The sequence below is a fragment of the Cynocephalus volans genome, chromosome 7 (assembly GCF_027409185.1).
Source record: "Cynocephalus volans isolate mCynVol1 chromosome 7, mCynVol1.pri, whole genome shotgun sequence".
In the NCBI taxonomy this organism is placed as follows: Eukaryota; Metazoa; Chordata; class Mammalia; order Dermoptera; family Cynocephalidae; genus Cynocephalus; species Cynocephalus volans.
The window spans coordinates 81,544,991-81,571,141 of record NC_084466.1 but is presented as its reverse complement, the minus strand read 5'-3'; the positions used below and the strand labels follow the sequence as shown (position 1 = coordinate 81,571,141).

At 43.3% G+C, this 26,151-nt stretch overlaps 1 protein-coding gene across 1 annotated transcript in view; it reads right to left on the bottom strand.

The window, feature by feature from the left end:
- The window catches only part of FLT1 (fms related receptor tyrosine kinase 1), a 163,837-nt gene that overhangs the window by 5,702 nt on the left and 131,984 nt on the right, over positions 1-26,151 (bottom strand). The window contains exons 18-27 of the mRNA XM_063103564.1: positions 23,757-23,861; positions 20,053-20,166; positions 17,797-17,885; positions 14,222-14,378; positions 13,696-13,793; positions 12,885-13,007; positions 11,169-11,280; positions 7,319-7,418; positions 1,571-1,676; positions 1,168-1,310 (exon numbers count right to left, since the gene is read on the bottom strand). Of these exons, the coding sequence (XP_062959634.1) occupies positions 1,168-1,310; positions 1,571-1,676; positions 7,319-7,418; positions 11,169-11,280; positions 12,885-13,007; positions 13,696-13,793; positions 14,222-14,378; positions 17,797-17,885; positions 20,053-20,166; positions 23,757-23,861 (1,147 nt within the window). The remainder of the gene's footprint in view (positions 1-1,167; positions 1,311-1,570; positions 1,677-7,318; positions 7,419-11,168; positions 11,281-12,884; positions 13,008-13,695; positions 13,794-14,221; positions 14,379-17,796; positions 17,886-20,052; positions 20,167-23,756; positions 23,862-26,151) is intronic.

Sequence of the window (26,151 nt, the reverse complement as noted above, 5' to 3'; positions counted from 1 at the left end):
GAGAGAAACGATGCCCAGGGAAGTGATTTCACTTTATTTACCACTTACAACCGCCTACTTCCTAAAAGGATGTGAGGTCACAAATAAAATGAACTGTTAAGGTTACACAGTTGACTTAATGGCATAATTGAGTACGAGGGCTAGTCTTGTACATTCTGTTCTGTGCTTACATAGATTGTGAGAAATGGGTAGTATTTGTATGACTTTGCTATAACTACTGACTTTTGTGGATGACCTATTAGGAAAGACCATCCTGTATGACAGGAATAAGATGTACTTCATAGGATTGTTCTGAGCCTAAAAGTAATTGATAAAGTAATTGTGAAGAGCCTATCCCAGTGCCAGGTCACAGCATGTGTCTGTGTAACCATTAGCACCGAATGTGTTTAGTATGTGTGTAACTGTGAGTACCGAGTGCAGACCCCTGGCCAGTGGAGTCTCAATAAATACTTGTTCCCTTGCCCCTTCCTCAGTTTCCTTCACAGTAATGCAAGACACTATATTAGTTTATTAGGCAAGGGGCAAAAAGCCAGTTTTGTTTGTTTGCTTGTTTAGTTTTATCTAAGGTTTGGTCAAAAAAGGTCAATGTAATGGGGAAACAAAAGATGGGGGGATGGTTCTAAAATAAGATAAACTAAATAAACTCAAGAAAATGCAATGTGTTATGCTTTTTGTTTGTTTTTTCCCCCACAACTGGCCAGTATAGGGATCGAACCCTGGACCTTGGCGTTACTATTAGCACCATGCTCTAACCGACTGAGATTATCCGGCCAGCCCACAATGTGTTATTCTTGATTGGATCCTGCTTTTAAAAAAAAGTGTAAAAGACATTTGGGGGAAATTATGGAAATTTGAATATTAATGATATTGAGAAATTTCTTTGGTGTGATAATTTTGGTGTGGTTACACAGGAGAATGTCTCTTACAAGACATATACCAAAGTATTTAGGGGTAAAGTGTTGTCATGCCTCAAGTCCTCTTTAAAATGGTTTGGCAAAAAGAAAGATACACACATACAAACTTAAAGCGTGTATAGACAAAACAGGGCAAAATGTTAACCATAGTTGAATTTAGGAAGTGGGAATATGGGTAATTATACAATTCTTTTTTTTTTTTTTTGGTATGTTTGAAAATTTATAGTAGAAAGGTGGGGAAAAGAAGTCTTACCTGACGTCATCAGAGCTTCCTGAATTAAACTTCGGAGCTGAAATACCTTCCTTGAAGAAGTCCTCAGAGAAGGCAGGGGTTGAGCATGTAAATCCACTGTTTCCTGTCAGTATGGCATTGAGTGGGATATAGTCTTTACCATCCTAAAATACCAAGATAAAGCTCTAATTGGACACCTATCTACTTCAGCCAATTTTTGTGAAGCATTATGTCAACTTCAACTATGTCATTTGTCCAATCTCGGTTATATTTTGAGAAGATAGTTCTGTATACACACACACTTTTTTTTTAACTGATCTCAGCTATTCTATTAATAGGTCTTAAAACAACAAACAAACACCCCCTTGACTTACATTCAAATGCATATTTGGCCTTCTGATATTCCAGATAAATTTAGCTTTACCTGTTGCACATTTGCCTGAAGCAAATCGCCCAGTTTTTCCACAAGTTCTGCAAATCTTGGCCGTTCTTTCGGGTCTTTGTGCCAGCAGTCCAACATGATCTGATAGCTGGTGGGTAAAAGCACAGTAGAAATAGCTGCAGAGCACTAATAACTGTAAGGATTTCCCCGTATGTTGCAAAGTGATGGGTGTCATCCTGTATATAAAGATCATGCTTTTTTTAGTATGTGACACTGCTTCCTTTTTAGGACACATGAAAGACTGTTGGGGCTGGCAGTGGAAAACATATGCCTACCAAGGTAGACTAACCACCAGCCCTCAGAGCTCATCAAGACCTAAGTTCTTTGGAGCACCTGTGGAGCAAGCAGAGCTATTTGGACAGGGAGCACCACCACTGTTCACTGCAGTTTAATGTGAAGTGAATGCCTCCCCTCACTTCCAAAAGCAGAACAACGTCCTTAAAGTTAGAAAACTTAATCGAGCTACAAATTATCAATAAGCGAATAATTTGCGGAACTTTTTTCCACTCTCAGGTTGAAACAAATGTTGATTTGAGCTGGCTTCTTAGGAAGCATGTAGTATTTCCGAGTCCTCACAGACTGGTGGAGAGGCACTGTGTACATGACCCACGTCACTTCCAAAAGGGGAAGCCCACAAGAGTGGGAGTAGTTCCTTGGGCTCTGTGCAAGGTTCCTGTGTGTGGCTGATTATTTTCCCCCCAGCACTTCAAAGCTGCTCTTACAAACTGGCCTCCCACCACTCGAGGCAAAAAGTACAGGCTGAGCTTCTGGATATGAAAACACTTGTGTTAATATCACAGTGGCTAAATCTCATCCCGCGATTCCAATACCAGCAGGTTCCTCTGTGGCTCTTCTCTTACATTTTGGACATAAAGGTACAGGGCTTAGCTCTTGCTCATGTCTGCACGGAGTAGAGGTCTGTACCTCCCCTCTCTCTGCAAAACACATGCCAGAGGTACACACACACAGACACACTGGATTGAGGATTTATTCTCTTTGGGCTCTCTGCTCTCTTCAAGGATGTTTATCATAAGTTATCTCTTCTCTCAGAAGATCGTCTGGACCAGAGAGGACTCTGACTGAGTCAGATCAAAATCTGAACGGCCTAGACTTTGGAACTAGGTCAGAAACAGGCCATGAGCACTATGTGGGCAGGGACCTCATCTCCATACCCCTCAACCGGCCCAGGGCCTGGCATATAAGCATTCAGTAAATATCTGCTGAAGGAAGTCGGACGGGTCTCTGGGAAGAGACAGCTCTGCTCCTTCCATGAATTCTTCAGCCCTACTGCAGACATCATTTGTAGTGCTAGGAGCTGGGTGTTGCTGGGGGGAAAGCCTGAGAAGCTCCAGTACTCACCCTACCTCTGCCATGTCCTAGATGAGTGCCTTCAAGTTGCACCAACAGTTCCAGATATTTCTTAAGTATATCCCTATCTTGTTTCAAAGGATATGAGTTAGTCGACAAAGATGGTAATAATACACAAAGGTTAAAAAAAATACTAGTAGGAAGGTAAAATAAAGAAAATGGGTGAAGCTACAGGCAAAGTTAATATGTAAAATTTATATCATGATTCTGAATATTTTGACAGAGGCAGGCTCTAACATTCCAGGCAGCTGGTGAAAAGAGGGAATAATTATATCATGCACATAAGCCAGAAGTTAAAAAAACAAATGAACAACTGCTCAGAAGTAGTACAGCTATTCCTAGCCCTGAAATCTGAAAGGAGGTTCCCGTGGAACTCTCAGCATCACTATTACCCATCAGGCAATAATGACTTCAGGCGGCTGTTGTGCACAAATGCTTTTCAATGTCGGCCAAAGCCTTAACAGAAAAAAATACCATTCAGTAATAACAATTCGAAGAGGCAAAACAGTGGGTTCCAGGTGTGTGTGTCCTAAGGTTCTGGTTTAACCCAAGGACAAAACTCTAGGTGCCCAAGGGAACGGAGGCACCGTGTGGTCTGTAGACCCCTTCTGTGGGCACTGGTCTTCAAAAGAAAGCTTTCCTAAAGTTGGGTGGCAGAATTCAGGTTCTATTTTCTGACAGGTGCCTGGCAAGTAGATCTCCTAAGTCTTTGATTAAGGGGAAAAAAAAGATCATACAAAAATAGGAAAATCTGCGATTCAGATGTGGTGATCTTTACGTGCTCCTGTCCCTTAATCTTTGTCCAATGTACAATCCTGTGGATAAGACTCTTCTCAGAAGGCGATTCTGAGTTGCCTCTCACCCCTGTACTTCACACATGGTACCCATTACACCTGACTCCCGGGGGTGTGGTGGGAGTCAATGGGTTCCAGGAGCTGTGAGGGCCCTTTGCACAGTGTGATGTGTGGGCCAATGTCAGGCACCACTGCGCTGGGACTCAATTTACAGAAACTGAGGACATTGGGAGTGAGGAAGGGGACTCTAACTCTCTAACTCTGAGCTGTTGTCCCTGCTCTCTGGGAGACACAGGACATGTATCCACAGCACCCAAGGTCCCAACTGTCCCTGACCAGCAGCATCTTAGAGTGAGGGCTCTTGAGCACTTTTCCCTGAATGCTCCTGAATGCTCCCAGGACTGGCCATTCAGGCACCCTGGACAAGCCTGCTAGTGCCCAAGAGCAGAAGTAACATAAGACACACCATCTACACAATACTACAGGGACCTCATCATATGGTAAGTTTATACACTTTACTATTTATTGTGATAGGTACAAAACAATATACTACAGAGACAGTCACTAGACAAAAGTCTGGGGTCCTCAGCCCAAGGTGCACTGGCTGTGGCAGAGGCTGGCCTGCTTCCGCCTTACCACACTCAAGCCTAGACGTCCAAGCCTCCTTTATCTCCAGCAATGAACAGTTTCTTGGAAGCAGATGAAAGGACATTGAATATATACCTAGATAATCTATAAAAGGCAGCCAAAGCAAGGAAGGCTTGAGCCAGGCAGACAGAAAGGGGCCCTGAGAGCAGGGGTAGGGACCACCCCATCAAGCCAAGGCCTGGGCTTCTCTCCACCAGCATCGTCCTCTCACCAGCAGCAGGAGCAGGCAGCTGTCTGGGAGATGCACCACCACAAGTAGGACCCTCCCCGGTTTCTCTGCTGAAACTAGCAAAAGGGACCACCTATATAACTACTTGCCGTTTTTTATGTTTGATTCTCAGTTTCTGATTTCTAGTTTCCACTCCTCTTGCCTAAAATTCAATGTGAATCATCTCAGCAAATACCAAAGGAAAAGGAAAAAAACCCAAAACATTCATTACTATTCCCTCATTGAAAGACATCTGATTAAACAGGCTCTGGGCAAGGAACCAACGACGCAGCGTTGTACAACTTTACATCGCTAAGTAAGTAGGTCTAATAAAGTAAAGAGACATTATTTGCACCCAAGCCAGGGGTGAGGCACCTGTGGGAAGGCTTTCCTTTCCAAGCTATCCCCCAATTTCCCAAATGCACACCGCTTTAGGCCAAGTTCAGGTCACAGAATCCCATATCTGAGAGCTGCACTCTGTCCTCACCCAGACTTTCCTACTGGAGGAACAAACAAGAAGGAAATTAATCCATTAGCTTTTACATGTTTGAGAAAAGGGCTGAACATTTGGATTCTGGCCTTCTGAAGAAACATTTCACAAAACTGCTTCTTACTTTTTAAAATTTCTCCCTCCCCAGTAGTAAGGAATCATACCTCTTTCTCTACAGGCTGCTCAGGGCACAGGGGCAACCTGGGTGAGGTTTATGTAAAGACTTGAAGGTGTGATAAACTCCAAGGGAGCTTTTAGTCCAAAATTGATGTGACTTAGTACCTCTAGAGTTATTTTGCACCAGAAGCTGGATAAGAATTGGAAATATACCCAGTAGGTATGTAGGATGGTGTTGTGGACTCTGGACTCAGACTGAGTTTGCTAAACTTAGTAGCAATGTGGCCTTGGGCAAATCACTTAGGTGTTCTGTGCTTTGGTTTTCTCTGTAAAATATAAAATGGAGATAGTAATAGCAACTACTTTACAGGGTTGTTATGAGCATTAGGTAAATTACGTTAAAGGTGCTTAAAACAGTATCTGGCACTTAGCACTAAATAACTAGTTAATAATATCGAATATTGCTATTTATTAATAACTTCAATTATTATTACTGTTAGTAATGAGAACTTACTCTGAGATTATATGAAAGGTGGAAGGACTCACGCAATGAATTCAAAGCATGAGTGGGCATATCAGAGAACCATTTCTTCTGAGGACTGTGGGGTATGTTCCCAATTTCATAGCCCCTGGGGTCTAGAGAGATCAGTCCGGAGGACTGGGTTCTAAATCTGTCTCCTCTGCTACTTAGCTGGCAGAGGGCACAATGCTTCACCTCTCAGAGTCTTACTTTCAATTCCTGTCCAACTCAGATTATAATATCTGCCCTGCCTGCTCCTCAAGATTGTTGGGAACTTCAAACGAGACTGTGTGTGGGAAAACACTTAGAAAACCATAAATAGCAAAGTGATCTCATTTTAAACCATGTCTCCTGTTGTTTGCCCCTCGCCAAGTAAAAGGAATCAAGCAATTAAAAACTCTTAAGGCCTTCAACACCTTCCAGCCCAAATGTAGTCTGGGGATAATCTAGCTCCATCTCCAACTCTCACAAAGAGACCTTACTTCAATCTCCCTACACATTCCTGATGAGGACACCATGCAAGAGTGACTGGGATAGGTTTCTCCCTCTTCCCTGCACTCAGGTTGCTCCCCAGCCCTGCCTTTGCAGCCTGAGTCCTCTGCTCCCCGAGCCTTGTCCCAAGATGATGAAGGAAAGAGACAGTGACCTTGCCCTGGGCCAGGTCCACACTTCCTTCATTCCCTCTGACTCTTCCCCAAGAGCCTTCCAAGGGCTTCTGACAGGACCCCATTGTGTGGGTGGACTGGGGAGGGCCGCCTGCCAGTTCAGGAAAGGTGGTGCCACCTCAGGGAGGCCCAAGTCCTTGTCAGCAGCTCAATAAAACCACCAGTGTCATCACATTCCTGCTCAGGTCTCAAAGTGCAAAACATCCACAAAAGCGCAGGGAAAGTATCTGAGAGAGGCAAGCAAGTTCAGTGTGCACAATGGAGAAAGGCTTCACGTGGAGCCTGTCATCTTCCTAGTCACCAGAAGGCACTGGCCTGGTCCAGGCAGCTCCAGACAGCTGCCGAGCCTACTCCTAAAAAATCCTAAATAAGTTGTATTGCCCATGTAGCCTTCTGGAGCATAATTACAGCTTCAGTCAGGAAATTCTTTCCCTCTCCAGCCCCTCTTCCCCTGCAGAGCAAACCAACCCCTCATCGGTCTTCAATGTGGATGGAAAACTGGTCAGTAGCACCTTCTAGCCTTTCATCCCTGTGGCTGCTTAGCTTATTTGGCTCCCATTTTATGAGTGAGGCCCAGGTCCTGCATCCAGTTCTTAGGTGTTCTATTAGTCTTGCCTGAATTCATACCTAGAAACTGAATTTCTAACTTCAGTTCCCAGCTAAAAGTCTTGAAAAGTCATGTTAGTGGTCAGGAAAGGAAATAGGTAGGGATGGATCAAAGACAATGTGCCTCACTTCTGGAAAACACTCCTGAACAGCTGGACCCACAAGGGGATGAAGGGGGGCATCCCTAAAGAAAAGGGATACCCTTTGCATCTTCCAAGGCTGGGATTCTAAAAATCAACAGAACACTCCCTCTTAGAGATGCCCTGCTAGGAAGACAACTGTCAGATGGGGACTGGAGGAAGCCAAGGGCTCACATTTCAGGAGTGGCGCATTCAGGAGCCCTCATCCTCATGCCATCCTTCAGGCGACTGCAGAAGTCTTCATCCATTTGCACTCCTGGGTATGGAGACCCACCTGGAGGAGACAGTGTGGGAAAATGCAGAGTACATTATGGCTTGAGGGTAGAAAATATCATGGGAGGGCTATTCAGTGTTTCTTTCCTCCCTGGAAAGTGATGTTTTAGTAATAAATTCCCAGTGATTAGAACAGATTTCAATGTACAGTGCAACCACAGAGTGGAGCAGCAAATCTTTTTGCTGGTGACGCTTGCTTGGGTGGTGCTGGGTGTCTGATGCCCACAGGCCATTCGTTCCTATGGCTACTTGTCTGTTTGGTCAGGGAAAGGGGTGTCATCTGAAGGGTCTCCTTCCTCTACCCACATGGATCTCTAAAGAAATCCCATCATTAGAGATTAATTCCTTGGGTAATGAGCTTGTTTTTAAAAAGCCAATAGACTTAAGATAGGCTACTTATTGACCATTCATACCACAGTGAGGATGATTTTGATCCACTACTTATTTATTTATTTATTTTTGCAATGTAGTTGGTTTTTGTGGACCTTTACCAATTCCTCCCTTTCCCCCCTCCCTCTCCTCCCCTCCCACACCCATAAACATCATATCTGTTCACTTATTTTAACAAATTCAAGGAATTATTATTGTGATTATTGTGTCTTTTTTTCTCCCATTTATGTTTGTATATTTATTGATTTATTTTTATTAGCTCCCACATATAAGTGAGAAGATGTGATATTTCTCATTCTGTGCTTTGCTTATTTCACTTAACATAATTTTCTCTAAGTTCATCCATGTTGCTGTGAATGGCAGTATTTCATTCTTTTTTACAGCAAAGTAGTATTCTATTGTGTAGATATACCACATTTTCCTTATCCACTTATTTGATGATGGGCATTTAGGCTGGTTCCAACTCTTGGCTATTGCAAATAGCACTGCAATAAACATGGGAATACAGGTATCACTTCAACATGATGATTTCCATTCCTTTGGGTATATACCTGTTGCTTTGCCTCATACAGGGAAGCCCATTTCTTCTGAGCAGTGAGACACACTGAAGGGGTTAATTTCCTGGAATCCTCAAGAGAGAAGCATTCCTCCTTGGGAAATTAACTTTGAACTGGGGTTCTGTCTCAGTATTTATTCGCCAGGCCAGAAAGTTACAGAAAAGGAACGTAGGTAGAGTTATGGCTAAGTATAGTTTAAAAATAGAAACTGGTAACATCAGTGAAATAACAAAGTAACATTCCATAATGCAATTTGCAAAAGGTAAAGTTGATCCACCAACAAAAGCTTGTTCTTAGCAAATACTGTGTTTTCCTACAGTAGTTTCCTCAGTATTTTTACATAACAATAAAGCAACTTTCTTAACGTATCAATCAGTAGGTTAACCTGCTCCAAGGACATCTGTCCCTGAGAGCCAGCAATTTTGCTGTGTTACAATTCTTTATCTATAGCAGAGACTTTAGCCTGGGGAAAGTTTCCTGTCTTTTGCACGTTTAACATTTCTATATGTAATTTAAAAAGTTAGGCTAAACCTGAAACTGCAGGGCTTTGGAAACTAGGCCCTGTGAAATACATTTGCTTTATAAATGTTAGTATACTCCACATATAACCAGCCATTGGATAGCTCGGTCATGGCTGATCTGTAATTGTTTGAGGAACCTCCATACAATTTTCCATAATGAATGCACCATTTTGCAGCACCACCAACAGTGTAGGATGGTTCCCTTTTCTCTGCATCCTTGCCAGCATTTATCATTCTCAGTCTTTTGGATATTAGCCAGCCTAACTGGAGTGAGATGATATCTCAAAGTGATTTTGATTTGCATTTCTCAAATGCTGAGTGATGTTGAGTATTTTTTCATGTGTCTTTTGGCCATTCACATATCTTCCTTCGAGAAATGCCTATTCAACTCCTTTGCCCATTTTCAGATTGGGTTACTTTTTTTTTTTTTTTTTTCTGTTAAGCTGTTTGAGTTCTTTGTATATTCTGGATATTAATCTTTTGTCAGATGCATATTTTGCAAATATCTTCTCCCACTCTGTTGATTGTCTTTTCACTCTATTATTTCTTTCATTGTGCAGAAGCTTTTTAGTTTGATATGATCCCATTTGTTTATTTTTCCTGTGGTTGCCTGTGCTTTTGGGGTCATATTCATAAAATCTATGCTCAATCCTACTTCTTGAAGTGTTTCCTTTATGTTTTCTTTTAGGAGTTTTATTGTTTCAGGATGTATATTTAATGTTTTAATCCATTTTGAGTTGACTTTGGTATATGGAGTGAGGTATGGGTCTAGTTTCATTCTTCTACATATGGATGTCCAATTTTCCCAACACCATTTATTGAAGAGGCAGTCTCTTCCCTCGTGTGTAATCTTTGTGCCTTTGTCAAAGATCAGATGGTTGTAGGTGTATGGATTGATTTCTGGGTTCTCTATTCTGTTCCATTGGTCTTTGTGTCTGTTTTTATTTACCATGCTGTTTTGGTTACTATAGCTTTGTAGTATAGTTTAAAGTCAGGTAGTGTTACCTTCAGCTTTATTTTTTTTTTGCTCAGCATTGCTTTGGCTATTCATAGCCTTTTATTATTCCATATGAATGTTAGAATTGTTTTTTCCATTTCTGTGAAGAATGTCATTGGTATTTTGATGGGGATTGCATTGTGATCTGTAGATAACTTTGGGTAGTATGGACACAGCACTGAGAGACTAAAGTTGTGACTGGTCTGAGGGAAAGGGAACCTTGGGCTCCAAGATGAGGCTGAATGGTATGTGGTGGGGGCTGCCGATGGTCAGGAGTCTGCAGACCTGAGGGTGCCGGAGGGGCCTAGATTTTGCCTTTTGCCAGTTTTACTGTCTAAAATCTTGGCTGGGGTAGGGGTGGGCAAGGTCTCCCAATTCACTGTCTTCCAGCCTTCAAACCTAGTCTATCTCAACATTTGTTTGTCTGCACTTTCCAGTGATTATTGCTGGTAGGAAGCAGCTGGGAGACATGTAGTGCTGGTAATGTGTCACTACGGGGCCATTGTGGCCACCAAGCTGCTTTCAAAAACTGTAAGCAACAGGTGTCTGTTATCAAAAGCAGGAGAATGATTTTTACACATTACAGGAAACCAGGGATGTTACAGGGTGACTTTTATTTGCTGCAAAAGGCAAATTTTTGGCAAAGCCCAAACAACTCTTGGCTAGAACTTGAGTTTTGGAGGCCTCAGATCATCAGTGTGTGTCTGCAACCAGATGTGGGCTCTGTGTGTGTCTGCGTGCCTTCAACAAGGTTTCTAGTCACTCACAGTGGATGTTATTGCAAGCAGAATAAGTATAACCAGGGTTCTTTATTGTTCATCCTGCATAAACCTGGGTCCAGGGCTGTATCATGTGCTAATATCAGAGGCATTTAAAAGACCTCCTGTTTCTAACACCTTGACATTGGTTCAGCTGTGCTTGTAGTGCTTTTCCTAAGGAGAAATTTTGAGCAGGCAGGTGATTCAGGGAGGGAGTGTGTAAGGGCATTAGAGATCTAGGTGTGTGAGGAATTAGGAGAAGGGACAAAGGACAGAGAAAGATAAATCTGGCTTCCTATTTTACACTCGTCTGACCTTGTTCTTGATCATATAGACCATTTTTACAGTATGAGACACACATACACACACCATCACTCATCTGAGATTGTACACGGACCCATGCCTCCAAAATGGTTTTCGATTGTTTTACGTGCTGATCCAAAGGTTCTGTCTATCCTGACAACACTCAGCAGAGCATGCAGAAATTTACTCCTGGGCTATTTGATCTCGTTCTTCCCCCAAATTTACCTAAGGAGAAGATTTCCCACAGCAACACTCCATAAGACCACACGTCACTCTTGGTGCTGTAGATTTTGTCAAAGATAGATTCAGGAGCCATCCATTTCAGAGGAAGTCGAGTCTGGAAGAGGACAAGGGGGCCTTGAGCAGAAGGACATGAAAACAAAGCACATTCAACCTAACTGCCCATGGGTCGCCTCCCAGATAATACTTGACCCAAAAATCATTGCCTAGAGCAGCTATGGTTTCCTAATACCAGGAAAAGTCTTCCTGCATGCAGTGTTATGCTAAAAGAGGGAGCTGTGCTATTCTGAGCCCTGTGAAGGCAGTGCGTGTTTAGTGAGCCTCTCTGATGGGTCCAGCATGGCCTAACTCTGCAGCTCTGTAAGAAATCCTTCTCCCAAAGAAAGCCTGCGCTTCACAGGGACATTCAGGGCTTGGAAAAGAATGATCTGAATTAGAAGACATCTGAAAATTGGTTGGTGATTTGTAGGAATTTTTCATTTTGAAAGGCATTCCTATGCAAAAAGACAGGACTTTAAAAGTCACTGAATGGGAAGAGTGGGCAAAAAAGCATTGGGATGGAGGAAGGTGATGGACATGAGAGAACATGCTGCTGTTTTTCAAGTGTGCAGACAAATCTTCCTTCTCTTCCAAGTATCAGAAGTCCCAGTGAGTTAGCCTTGCCACTTTAGATGGATAGGGGCTGTTGAGAAGTGTGGGACAATGGAGAGACGAAGAGGAAAATGGGAGGGGGGAGAGGGGGGAGGGGCTAAAAGAGACACAGATGGCTAGAAGAGAGGGACAGACTGATAGGTAGATGCCATCTTTGCAGACCAGGGTTCCAAGGAAAGTCTGTTTTCTTCTCTTTTATGAAGAGACTGTGGAGCAGTGGTTCTCAAAGTATGATCCTGGGACCAGATGTGCCAGCATTACCCAGAAACTTGTTAGAAATGCAGATTCTCAGGTTCCACCCAAGACTTACTGAATCAAAAACTCTGGGGGTGGGGCCCAGCAACTGTAGTTTAACAAGCCTTCCGGGTGATTTGTACATTCACTGAAGCTGAGAACCACTACTGAAATGTAATCATCAGAGCCCTGACATAAGCTTAAGTCCTCAGGGTATAGGCTGGAGAAGGGAGGACACAGGAGGTCACCCACAAAAGTAAAAAATAGCACTGTGTTCAAAAACGAGTGGGAAGACAAGCCATGTGAGCCAGCAGGGAGATGTGAAGTATGGACGGCATGCATGGGAGGTAAACTATTTCCTCCCTAGGGAGATAATACTGATCGCCTCCCCCACCCTTTCCTAAGATACATACACCTGCTGAATCAATCATCCGGGTTTATTTGAGAGAAAATGTCCAAGCTGTTCTTTCTAGCAGTACAGGGAACTCCCACAGGAGTCAAGGGAGGGAATGACATGCTCTCACCAGGGCCCCACTAAACCGTAGTCAGGTTGGCAAGTCTCAGGCAGCACTGCCCAAAGGACAGGTACCAAGTCAGGGATTAGAGAAGAATAGAATCAGGAGACAGTGGCCTTTCTGAGCCCCACGCAGGGGCTCTCTGGTACACAGCTCATCTGGACCTCTTGCCTTCAGAGAAAGCACATGACGGTGTTCAGGGACTACTGCTGAGGAAGTGTAAAGATTCACCAAGGGCTTCAGTCTGTGGTTTAAAAACGACAGGGTATAAATGAGTCAAATAAACATCAAACCAACTCACATCTCCTTTTCTCACATAATCAGGGTTCTTATAAATATCCCGGGCAAGGCCAAAATCACAAATCTTCACCACATTGTTCTCAGATAAAAGAATGTTCCGTGCAGCCAAGTCCCGATGAATGCACTATAATAAAACAGTTGCATAATCAATGCATTTCCTTAATCTAACCAACAAATTTCCCGTGCCTTCCCTGTCATTCTGAATTCGAGGATCCATTTCAAATGCTGTGAAGGAAGTGACTCTCAGTGCACATGGAATTATCATAAACATGAAGCGCTTCATTACAAATAAAAGTCCCTAGAGGCCTCAAAGTCAAGAAATGCTCTCAATCCACTGGACTACTGTTTTGCAGACAGCATCCTGGTCAACAAAGTTGGCAATCTGAATTTTACCAGTGAGCAAAACTTCCCCACAGCCTTTCATCCTGAGCTGCTGAGATCAGATGTCTATCCAGCTGCCATTTGTGGGAGGATGTTTTAAGAGAATGGATGTATAAGAGAAGCTCTCCTGTGAACATATATTCTAAGATTCTGGCCAATTTTGAAAATATGCCAGAGGGCACAGTAGAGTGTGATTGCCAAATGCATCCTGCTTGAAACCTGGTGAGGTTTTCCCTTAGAATTAAGTTATACCCTTTGGTATCCAAGGCTCATCCTTCTCAAAATTCCTCATTCAGGGCAAATTAAGGCACGGTGGTGATGTTTGTTCTCCATTTAAGGACATAGGTATAAGCAAGTACTAGGAAAAATGGATTTATAGCAAAGGTATGTGTCCAGGCCTGGCAAAGAAGAAAAACAGAAGAGAGGCTGACCTTTCTGGAAGACAAAAACTCCATGCCTCTGGCCACTTGAAAACTGTAAGAAATCAAATCTTCCATAGTGATGGGCTGCTTGTAGAAATCATCAGAATCTGGAAAGCATTAGAACCATAACTGTTTGTGAAGGTTCCTGTTATTCCACGAAATCCCAGTTTATTGGAACAATGTTAACAAAACATAAAATAAACCAACAAGTAGATCAGAGTTCATTTTCAAGAACATTTGAGTTTCAACATGAACCTCAGATTTTTCCAGGCCTCCAGCCCATTTTACCCAAGCATGGGGGGAGGGGGATGATCTTTTAAGACAAAAAGGCCTGAGGGGAGACAATTATACAGTTCCCTGTCAAAATTAGTAACTCTGTAAATAATCTTAATTCAAATCTTATCTCCTCAGGATATTACCCTCAGAGTCTCCCACGGATGTTTATTAGGGTGATAAAAAAGACAAAAATTTCAGAGATGCACATTATGCTGTAAAAATATCTCAGACTGTAGGACAGGAAGGAATTAATACCTACCCTCCTCTTCCTCAACATCACTCAGACTTTTATCTTCCTGAAACCCGGAGCTCGCAGAGCTCTCACTGCTGGTGACACTATCTAGTCTTGGTTTCTTGCCATGCTCCAGGTCTGGCTCCATTTTCTCTTTCTTAGGCTCCACATGTAATGCTGCATCCTTTGAACAGACCAAGAAGGACACGGATGAAAGCGTGCTCCAGCAGTGGGGAATCTGGCTCCTCACGTGGGCAACTGCCTGAGTTGGCAGAGCGTAGTTCCACACAATGGATAGTGAATTAGCGTTGAGGATCTTATGGTGGCCAGGCGCCTGGCCACCTCTGTGGTTGTAAAGTCTGTCTTCCTCTTGACTGGGCTTCTAGAAAGCATCTCGGTTCAGATAAAAGAACATTAATAGCAGCTGGTATTTACTGAATGCTTATTCTGTGAGAGCCACTATATTAAAAGCTTAGGTATGTTTTCTCATTTAATCTTTCCAACAATTTTATGAAGAGTTCTTACTTATACATGGAGAAAGAGGTTCAGAGAAGTAATCCAAAGTCATACACAGCTAGTATATGGCAAAGCTTGAACCCAGCTGTGGCCTCCCAAGAGTGCCATTAACCACTTTTCCGTACCACATGCCATCTTGTGAAAGATGAGATGAATGGCAGAAAAGGACCCCGCTGTGCACTTGGGGCTTCACTTGGTAATCCTTACAAAAAGTTATAAGAGGAGGCTGTAGTTACCAAGTTCTCTGGTTTCCTTGGGGAAGGGGGGAACATGAACATTTTTCCCCCTTCCATTCAAAACAAAGATACAGTTCGATTCTAACAAGGGTAGAAAGGCCTTTCAATCTGGACTGGGCATCCATGCCCTGGTTTGTAATCTGGCTCCATTCATCATGTGATCTTGGGCAAGTCACCTTACTTTCCAGGGTTTCATTTTCTGCATCTGAAAAGCTCTATCACCCCATTATTTTATGACTCTTAGGAAAGGAGTTGTTGGTTCTGGGTGTTCATATGGAACCAGAAAAGATTTTTATTGTCTTTAGTAGTTCATCCAGTAACTATAACACTAGAAACTTAGCACGTCCAGTAGCTTCATGACTGAACCATGTACCTAGCCTCGATTCTTCTAAATGGCAATACTGAGACAGAGGCTCAGTGTTCCTTGATCCACCTGCACGGTGTGGCAGTATTAGGATTAGCCAGCATCCTCACCCTTCCTTGGCTAATCTAGAAATGTCACAAGGCAGGAGTGATCCCTCCACTAGAGGGCACAGTGGGAGCAAGCAGAGGACAGGAGGACGCTTCAGGAGAGACAGCCCTAACACATTCTGAAAGTGTAAAAGGGATCGAGGTTCCTGCCCCCTGAAAAGAGACTCTCCCATGCTGCAGAGGGAGGCAGGCCTCAGAGTGAACACCCACTGCCACTTCAGGCAACCCACCTGAGGGCAGGTAAAGAATATCACTATTTGTTATTGTATCTCTGTGGGGGAGGTAGGTTTGATTCTGCTCAGTTGGGAACTGGAATTTTCTTTTTCACAAGACCCGTCCCAGGGCGGACGGCAGCAGGGAAAGTGCTGGCAATGCAGTGGGGAGAAAAGTACTCCAAGGGCTCAGTCAGGGCTCAGCCCCATGAAAACCCTCTCTGGACAGCCTTCTTCCTCAGGTCTCCCAGGAGTCACAGCCCAGGGCATGTCCCTAAGGACAAAAACTCAAGCTCCCTCACCCCTGGATCAATGGTATATTCAGCCTTCTTTATTGGTAAGCATCTCTGCTAAATAAAGGTTAATTTACCGAACTCTTGGGACTCTGGCAGAATACAGTGAATTTATTACAAATAATATGGAAGGATCCTGGTGAGTTTATTTGAAAAATGAATTATCCCATTTCAATTTAGCCTTTTTGTTTTGTTTTTCCTTCACCTTTTCTTTATCTTATTTTAGGTTCCAAATATGAAAGATAGCTGTGGGTTTTCCATGAAAACACTAAGCTCCACCGAGTTGCACAGGGAGGCAAATCATTAAATATAGCCAGAGAAGGAAGCAAACTCTTCAAAACAAAGGACGCACAAACCCAAACGTTCCATCCTGCCCAGGTCCCTAGGGCATTCTGCTGGCGTGGCTCTTCCTTAAGACAGGCCAGCATTTCAGGACTGAAGGGAATTAGCACTTCTTTCAGCTCAGGGTACCACTTCTCAGTGTTTCTTATTTTTCTTTTTTCACCTTATCCATTATGGTGTACAGAACAAGCACTGGAAGGGGAGTGAAGAGAGCTGGAGTTTTTCTCCCCCTGACTTTACCTAATGGCAGGTGTGTGTCTTTAAGCCAATCACTTGACTTCACTGGGCACATCTGTAATCTGAGAGTGTGAACTATTTGATCACAAAGATCCCTTTCAGCTTCAAGATTCTATATATGAGAGGGTCTGGCTTAAAACTGGGGAAAATATGTTCTTGCATACTTATTGCCAGGTTGGTAGAACACCTGTGTTTTGGTTAGATCAAAATTTGGGGGATGAAAGAACAGGCCAGCTGTTCAGTGGTTCTTTGCACTTGTGTGACAGAGATGGGCAACATAATTAGATATCTGACACTTTATCCACCATATAGATCCGTGTTTTAAGTTGGACTCAACCAATCTTTCTATGTTAGTGGGTCAGTGATGATGATGATGGTAATGATTAACATTTATTAAGTGCTCAACTAAGAAGATTTTGATTCTCCCAACAATCCCAACAGTTGGGCTCTATTATTAACTACATGAAATATATTAGGAAACTGAAACTTAGACTGAGTAACTTGCCCAAGGACCCAGATTTCATGAGAGGTAGAGACAGGATTTAAATCTAGGAAGTCTGACTCTGGAGTCTGAGTGTGTAACCACTGTATTATACAGATTTGTCACTAATGTTGCTAATTACTGGTGACTAATGTTCAAACATTGTTCCCTGGACTTTTCCAGCCCTGAGATGGACACAGCAGTTGTAGTAAATTATTTCTTCTCCGTTCAATAATCTCATTTAAGCCTTGGTTGCTCTCAGGTCTTGGACCCAGGTTTTCCCTTTATTACACAGCTTTCTGGTTCAGAGTGTGTATGGGGATGACTAGGTGTGAAGGTGTGAGGAAGTGGGAGAAAGGGCAGTAGGAAGGGAAGAAAATGATTTCAATCTCTGGCCCCATCACTGTATTGCTCACTGTATAAGTCATTCAGTTGATGGTGTCCTTAATTCCTCTAATCTAATAAGTGGAGGCAATTATATTTGTTATCATCTTTCTTCAAAAAACAAGTGACTTGTGCGTGTGTGTGTTATATATGGAGGAAGATAAAGAGAAATATATTTAAAGATGACCAGTAAATTTAACTCCCCAATCATTGCTGCATACACTGGAATCGAATGATTCCTTGTGCTATACACAAAAGATTGTAACAGATTAGCATGGAACGAAAACACAAAAAAAGGAGAAAGAGCAGAGATTGAGTTTTAAGCCTAATCATTAATAGAACAATATAGGTTTCTCTTGCTTTATGCTGCTACTGCCTAAATGGAAACGCATTGCTCTCTTTTAAAAATGCCAATCTTTAAAATCCTTACCTTGTTAAGAAAGAATAAGTCACGTTTGCTCTTGAGGTAGTTGGACAGATTTCCATATTTGCAGTATTCAACAATCACCATTAGAGGCCCTGCAAGCAAAACAGCATGTGCTCAGCCACCCCAAACCAGTCACCATTTGCCTTCAGCCTGCCTGAAAAACCTCAAACAAACCTGTCTTTATTTCAGGGAGACCTAGGGATGCAACTTAGAGATGAGAGACCCATGGATGCTGTGACTTTTACCCATTTAACCTGAGAAGGGGGTTAAAAAATACAAAAGAAATAGTAGAAAATGGAGGCTGGGTTGGTGACAGGGAAGCAGTAGTAGGAGAGAAATAACTTTGAGGAGGAGAGAGGCAAAAGCCAGGGCTCATAACTAGCTATCAGCCACCCTCCCTCTCTGTCTTTTAGCCAGACTCTGGCAAGTAGAGGGGCTTCTGGTCACTGTTACACCAGCCCCAGCACTGTTAATTAGCTCCCTCCCTCCCAGGGCAGAGAACAGGCTACCTGGCCTGTCTCTCCCCAGCAGCACAATGCCTGGTGGTGTCTGCACATGGTTTGCCTGGGGCTTATGAGAGACTCTAGAGCAGGAGTCTTTTGTAAAGGACCAGACAGGAAATATTTTAGGCTTTGCAGACAAGTATTCAGTTCTGCCTTTGTAGCGTGAAAACAGCCATAAATAATACAACCAAATGAGTATGACTGTGCTCCAATAAAACTTTATAAACACAGAAATTTGAATTTCACATAATTTCACATGTCACAAAACACTATTCTTTTGATCTATCCGAACCCCATTTTAAAAACTGACACTACTCTGAGCTCATAGGCTGGCTGTCGTTTGCCAAACCCTGGTCTAAAAGCAGCAGAAGGGTTGGGAAATGAGTCCAGCTGCACTGAGTTCCATGCGGTGCCCTGCAGGGCTCCCGCGCCCTGCCCTGCTTTCCCACCACATGCCCCGGCTAGGCGTGAGGCCCACAGTGCAAGGACCACTTCCAGGTCAAAGCAGAAGTGATCCCCCACTGTGACCCCGTGACCCCGGAGCTGCTGCCCCGGGGCTTGCCGGGAGCCGGCGGCTGCGCTTGTACCCTGCAGGGAGGGGCCGGGCGCCCAGCTGCTCTTCGAGGCTCATGGGCCCGGCCTGGTGGGGTGGTTTTCCGTTACTTTGGGGACTTCGCTGGCTTTTAAATGCATGTTAGAAATCCTAACAGCACCTCCTCTTCCGTCAGAGTTCCAGAGCGGAAGTCGCGCCCTAGAGTTTGCAGTCTCCACACCGACGAGGAGGAAGGGACAGATCTCGGGGCCTGTCTGGGGCCCAGCAACCCTCCCGCTCGGGAGGTCCTTCCATCCTGCCGTCGGTTTCACGGAGCTCAGAGGTGGGTTGTCTCGTCATCCGTGGTGAATTTTACAGATGCGAAGTTGAGGCACACAGGGCGAGGTTGCCACGGCACAGAACTTAAGCAAAGCTTATCAAGGGATAATGGAGAAGCAGGCAGGGCGGTGTCTAGGTCCCTAAGGCTCTGTTTCTGGCCTCCCCGGTCCTTAGCTCCTAGCTCTCCCGCTGCTGCTCCTAGCAGGCAGGTATTCCCCAGCTACACTTCATCCTTACTCACTTTGATGGGAGCTTGTGAAACATTTGGATGCACAGCTGCTTTGCACCTTTCTTTCTAGACCAAGCAACGGTCACACATCTACACCCAAGCACTAACTTTGCTATATAAGAGAAGAAAGAAAGGTCTGCGAGATCATGCTGGAGCCCTTAATTATAAGGCACGGCCCTGTCCCTGCCACTTGCCCCAGTTGGGGAGGCCTGTCTGCATGATGGATCTGAAGGGAAGGACCCTTCTGGTTGTCCCCCACATCACCTCCTCCTGGGATCCTATCAGTAGTGATTCATTCATTCCTTTAGGTGAAGCCTCAAGGAATGTTCAACCTTCTACTCTTTTACCTTAACTCTGGTCGCACTCCCTCAAAGTCATCTTGAAAGCAAAATGCTCTCCACTTGGCCTAGAGGCTGTGGAAGGAGATCTGAAAGGGAGTCCTGCTCAGAGTATTTAACTTAACTGGACAGGGAAGGCATTTCTAGGATGGCAGCACCCTTCTATAAATGGACAAACTGTTTCCTCTGGAGCTACTGAGAGGCCATTTTCCTGGAGGTGAGGAAGAACAGGGGTGGGGAGAAGGTGCTGTATGTCAGAGAACTCTTCTCTGAGTGTGTGCATGGGGAGATGGAGCAGGCCCTCCCCTTCTCCTTTACCTCCTTGCTTGGTGCAGGCTCCCAGCAGGTTAACCACGTTCAGATGGTGGCCAATGTGGGTCAAGATCTTGAGCTCAGTCATCAGAGCTTTGTACTCACTGGCTGTGGCCCCCTCTGTGTGAGAAGCAAGGAAGAGTCAGGGCAACAGGACAATGGGGTTCCTTCCGCCGGAGGCGGCATTCCTGCCCTCCTTGTTTGTCAGTGCTCAGCCGGTTGCTTCATTAACTTCCCCACATTCTGCAGAAAGGCCAAGTCTCCAGACTGTTTTCATTTCTCCCATCCTCCTGAGCCAACATCCTTTTGATTACAGTAAGGCCCAGTGCAGTGTGGGGTTAGTCACTGGACATTTCCTCTTGGTGGACTTAGTTCTGCTCAGCAATGCGCTGACTCAGAGCTGGGCACCCTGCTTAAGTGCCTTCAGAAGGCTTCTCTTATGTCAGAACCAGCTGCAGCAGGAACAGTTCAGGCAGGGGTGTGCCCGCCCCTCCCTCTTTTTTTTCTCACTCTCCTCCTTTGGGGAGTCACAAGAAGCAGCACAAGGAGCCTACAAGGGCAGAATGGCCACTTCTGTAAACATTTTTGCAATGTGTTATCTTCTCCCTATAACCTTTTCCTCCCTGGAGTTCACAGGGTTATCAGTGGTTGTGAGGATCCATAGCGTCTGACTTCAACTTCATTCTCAGAGATAAGCCATATCGGTCCAAGAATTAGTGGAGTTTAAAGCCTCAATTGAGTGTGTTCTGCCTGTTCTTATTGGTTAATTTCTAAGGCATTTACAAATTCTAAATTATTTTTAGAAATATAAAAGTCATCTTGTAAAATATTCTAACAGTATGAGTTGGAGTAAAAAGATATGGAGTAAAAGGATCTAGAATAAAAAGTGAAAGCTACTCCAACCCACTTACCTGCCTGGAAGGAGCCATTGTTAATAGTTTGGGGTTCAGACCTTTTTCTATGATTTATAAATACATATACCCAAGCAAAGGCTTTTTTGTTTTGTTTTTTTAAGGGTTTACACAAGTGGGATCATATATATTACATATGTATGTATTTTTAAAATTTGTTTTCCCCCTTTTTCAATGTGTCAGAGACTTTTTCTGTTCTTTTTAATTGATTAATTGTATTTCTTACATTTAGACTGTCCACAGTTTGGGTTTTTATTGCTATTACAAATAATGCTATAAGAGACAGCATGTGTATAATCTTTGTGCACTCGTGCAAGTATTTCTGTAGGACAGAGCCCTGGAAGTGGGTCAAAGGTATGTGCATTTAACATTGTGGTAGGTACCAACATAGTCTTAAATAAGCGCAAATCATTTTTTAGTAATAACCACATAAACTTCTGAAGCCTCCCATTGGAGTTGGGGCTTGCTCACAGTAGGTGCTCAACTGTTTTTGGATAAATAAACATCATGAGTACTCTCCTTATTTCAGACATAGGTGTAAGGTCCAAAAAGGTTAAAGTTTTTGCTCAGGGGCACTTTGAAAGAGTTTTCGACTCATGGCCTTTGTTTGACATTCTGCCTTTTCTACTTTTCCTAGAAACGATGGCCAATCAATTTAAGCAAGAAAGCTGAATGAAAATGGTTTTATAGGAATTTTATAGAGTGGGTAATTTGGCAGTCTTTTTCAATCAGTGGTGATGGCTAAAAAAAAAAAAAGATATGCATTTATAAAGATATTACATACACGATTTCCATATTATATAAAAGAGAGAATTTCTCTGGGTCTTTAAAAAAACATCTCAAGTCAGAATCTCCTTTCAAACTCATCAGTCCCTCTAAGCATTTATGCCCCTTTGGCACAGAGGAACAAAACAGGCTCTGATGCTCAGACTGTTCCATTTATAGGCAGGGCCACAGGTGTTATCTTGGACCCACAACAGACTAGCATGGACATCAGACTTGTGTCTCTTGGAGATGGTGTGCGGCAGTGAGCAGGGAAATGAGACTAGCTGAGGAAACAGATGCCTCCAGATTTGGTTTTGACTTATGTCTAGGTTGGATACTGGATTCTCTCCATAAAGCAGGCCAGGATCATTTACAGAATTTTGGAGCAACAGGCCAATTCCAGGAGGCCACATCTCTGCAGCCCCTCTTTTGTGACACTGTGGTATGGGGGAAAGAGCACTGTACTGAAAGCTGGAAGACTTGCACACAAACCCTTACTTTTGCATTGTGCAGCTGTGTGGCCTCACAGATTCTATCAGAGAACTTTAAAGTTCTTAATCTTCCAGCCCTGACTCCATTATTTCAGAGGCCCGTGGAAGGATATTTTCCATCTCAAAAGGCTATCCTCATCAACGAAAGAATGATAAAAGTTGACAAAGAACCTGCCAGTTCTCCGAAAGTAGCCTGGGAAGGAGTTTTGCATCTGCAAGGCTAACCTTTCTGAGTCCTTTTTCCTCTGCAAGTTGGGGATAACAATAACAATATCTACCTCACAAGGCTGTTGAGAGAAAATTAGAAAAATGGCAGTTTTGTGTGGTTCAAGCTAATATATTGAGTCTCTAATCTGGTGCTTTCTCACATAGAAGACACATTGATGTCTCTTCTCTTTAGAATCTGGGTTAGGGTGTCAGCATGCAGATATTCTTACAGAAATGCCTGCCATCATCTGGGTAGTCCACCTGTAACCAAAGTCCTGACTTAAGGATGCAAAACTCCTTCCCAGGCTACTTTCAGAGTAGAACTGGCATGTTCTTTGTTGAGTTTTATCAGTCTTTCCTTGATGAGGACAGCCCTTTGAGATGGAAAATATCTTTACACAGGCCTTTGAAATAATGGAGTCAGTGCTGGAAGATTAGGAACTTTGAAGTCTCCCAAAGCAAATGGCTCTTTCTCCTGGAGCCTGTGCTGTGTACCTGCTTAGTTGGGTGCACAGCTTCCCAGGCCTCAAAATACTTAGGAGCTAATAACTGCCCTTTGAGCTTTCAGCCTGTTTCTTTTTGGTTTTGGAACCTTAAAGTGAATTGAAGTAAATGAAAATTCCATCACAAATGAGGAAATGAAGTATTTTCTACACTTCGAAGGACATCTGAATCTTTGAAACATTTGGTTTACACAGTTTTCACTGATTTTCATTTTTCAGTCTGTCTTACGGTGATGTTCATAAATCACTGTGTGGTTTAGCTTTACCTCCCAGTGCTTCATAGAGTGGTAGTATCTTTCAACACTAGAAAGATAATTTTTTAAAAAAAATTTCTAAAGAGGAAATGGTTTATGGTTGTGGCTCAACAGTATAAAATAGTTTAGAGTTATGATCAACTAAGCTGTTGTAGCTTCATAGTTTCACTTTATCATTAGGTCAAGCCCAAGCTAAGCCTTGGGGATTTATGATGTGCAGCCAAGTTTCCATTACAGAGTCATAGTGGAGCATGCCAAAATTTGAACTTGTGGTTGTAATAGGCTTAAGTCCCTGATAGTCTAGAGTCTGGGATGTAAGAGGAGAAAGACCTTTGAGGTGACAGAGATTGTTTTCCCATGGACCATGCTGGATTGTTCCATTCAGAAGATTTATTCTGAGTTTGTGCTGGCCTAACCTAAAACTCCTGGAGCAAAGGGGCTCCTAGCAGTAGAAGAAAGTTATGAGACCAGAGCAGAAATAGCTTGTGTCTCTTTCTAGGCAATATCCAACTTGCACCAACATTTAGGAAACACAAGAAGGTGACGGGTCAGTTGAAAGCCAAACTATAGCATACATACCTTTTAGCATTTTCACAGCCACAGTCCGGCATGTGGGTGATTTCTTAATGCCAAATGCAGATGCTTGAACCACTTTTCCAAAAGCCCCTCTTCCAAGTGATTTTCCTGCAATGAAAAGAAGACATTGGTTTGTTTGCCAAGCCAGCAGGGTGAGTTTAAGTCTTTTTCAGGAAGGAAATGCCTTTTCCTATGTGTGTATTTGAGGCATGTAGTTTGAATGGAATCTCCAATGAACTGACCCAAAAAAAGAGACAAAGTAAGGGACATGTTTTTGGGGTCTCATCCTTCCAACTTTTAACTCTGCTTCTGAGGCCCCCACATTCTTCAGAGCTAGGGTAGGTCCCTGGAAGGCATCCAGTGAAGGCAGATGGCCAGTTTCCTTTTCATAGGGTCCTCCTGGAGGAGAGGTACTACCAATTCCTGGATGGTCTCTTCCATTGTTTAATAACATTATTACCAAGAAGTCTTCCCCATGTTTAACCTAAGCCCCTTTTCTTGCCACCTAAGGTCATTTCTTCTGATCTGTTTTCAGCACAAAGGGAGAAATAGAGAATAGTGGTTACTGCTATGGGTTATAATAATGCTCCATAACTTAATAATAATCAGTAAGTCATTTCTCAGACTTCCTTGGCAGTCAGAATATTCCCAGTCTTTTTACTATGTCTTTATATGATGGTTACAAATCCTCATGGTTCACATGAGCCTGTCAACCACTGGTAGAAATTTGTTTCAACCACAGAGAGGTAGCTGCTAAATGTAGTAATAAAGCAAGATTTCTTTCATGGTACCCATTATGTTCTGCTATAATGACTGTTAACATGTTTCTTTCCCCACCTTTGCATGAGCCAACTTGATTCAGAGGGACATGGACTATGTCTGAATCTTCCCGGTATCTAGTGCCCACTGCCTGGTGCATAGAAAGTCCCCTGTATATTTGTGCAGAATGGAGAGTACCATTTGAGAGTTTGTGGGATGCCCAAAGCAAGTCTCATACAGTCATAGGCAACTAGAGGGACCCATGGGATGGAGACATTGAGATTGATGTCCATTGGGGAAGGCACTCCCTGGAATTTCTTACTACCTTTTATATATGGGGACCTCTTTTTGCACCATCAGAAAACAGCTAAATAGAACTTAGAGAAACAGTACCTCCAGCATGATATGCCAAAAGAAGAGTGAGCCCAAGAAACCATTCTTTTCTGGCTCTTCTGGGGGGAAAAAAATAAACAACAACAAAATGCCACTGGTCAAAAGGAAATCCTGGCAATTAGAGTGTTAATTTAATACAACCCCTCCTTTCTCAACCAAATCCTCTTTCTCAGACTGTCCTGATAACATCCCTTCAGTTAATTAACCTTCCTTGCTCTCTTCCTTCCAATCTCTTCCCTCACGGATATTTTTTTAAAGTTTCTTGTAAAGTTTGTAATGAAGCTTTCGTGCTTCCTCATCATATTATAGCCTTTACACTTTTATGCACAACTACTCAGTGACAAAAATATCTGTACCTTGCCTCTGCTTAATATCTTCTACTTCCCACCACCCCAGGCGTCCAGTTAGGACATGGGTAAGTTTCAGTTACCAGTGTAATCATTAGGGCCCCTGTGTGGCTGTCCCTCTGCATCTATCTCATAGGGATGCAATCTGCATTAGGAGGGGAGCATATTTTCCTCTGGTCATACATGCACCTGTGGTGACTACTAAATGTTGTCCTCCCAGAGCATGCAACATGGGCAGAGATACAGTCTCTGCTTCTTTCTTCATGTAAAATTGTCCAAGGAATAGGCCAGAATGGGGCCTCTTGAGTGAAAATAAAAATGCCTCCAGTGAACCCTGAAAGTGCCGCATGTGGAAACCTGGTATGGGAAGAGCGCTGGCAGAAGCCGTCTTCAGCCTGGTAGAAACTGGTGCATTTTGGTTGGAGGTTTATTCCTTGCTTTATTTAGGGTGAAAGAACAATGTTTTTCTTCTTCAGTGCCTCCTACCGTCTAATATGAAAAGGGTCCTGAATCTGAGAAAGATCAGACTAATCTCTCCTGATACTCCTAAGACTCTTGCTTGTTTGGGGCAGGTGGAATCCTTTCGTTTTCCACAACTTCAGCCCATATGAATTACCTTCTGAGACATCACAACACACTTTGTTTTAATGAGAGTTTGGGCACTTTTCTTCTATCAGTGAGAATAGACTGGTTCTCACTTGGTTTCCCTCCATCTTTTCACTTACTCTCTCGGAAGCTGACAGCCGCCTCATAAAACAGAATGAAGCTATTATGGGCTCTTTAATCATCTGTTGCATTGAATCCTTCTGCAGACCCATGGTTACAGAGAGCACTGTTGCACTGGACTTGAACTTGCCTGATCCCTCTTTTCCCTTAAAATTCTCTGTGGTTTTGCCTGG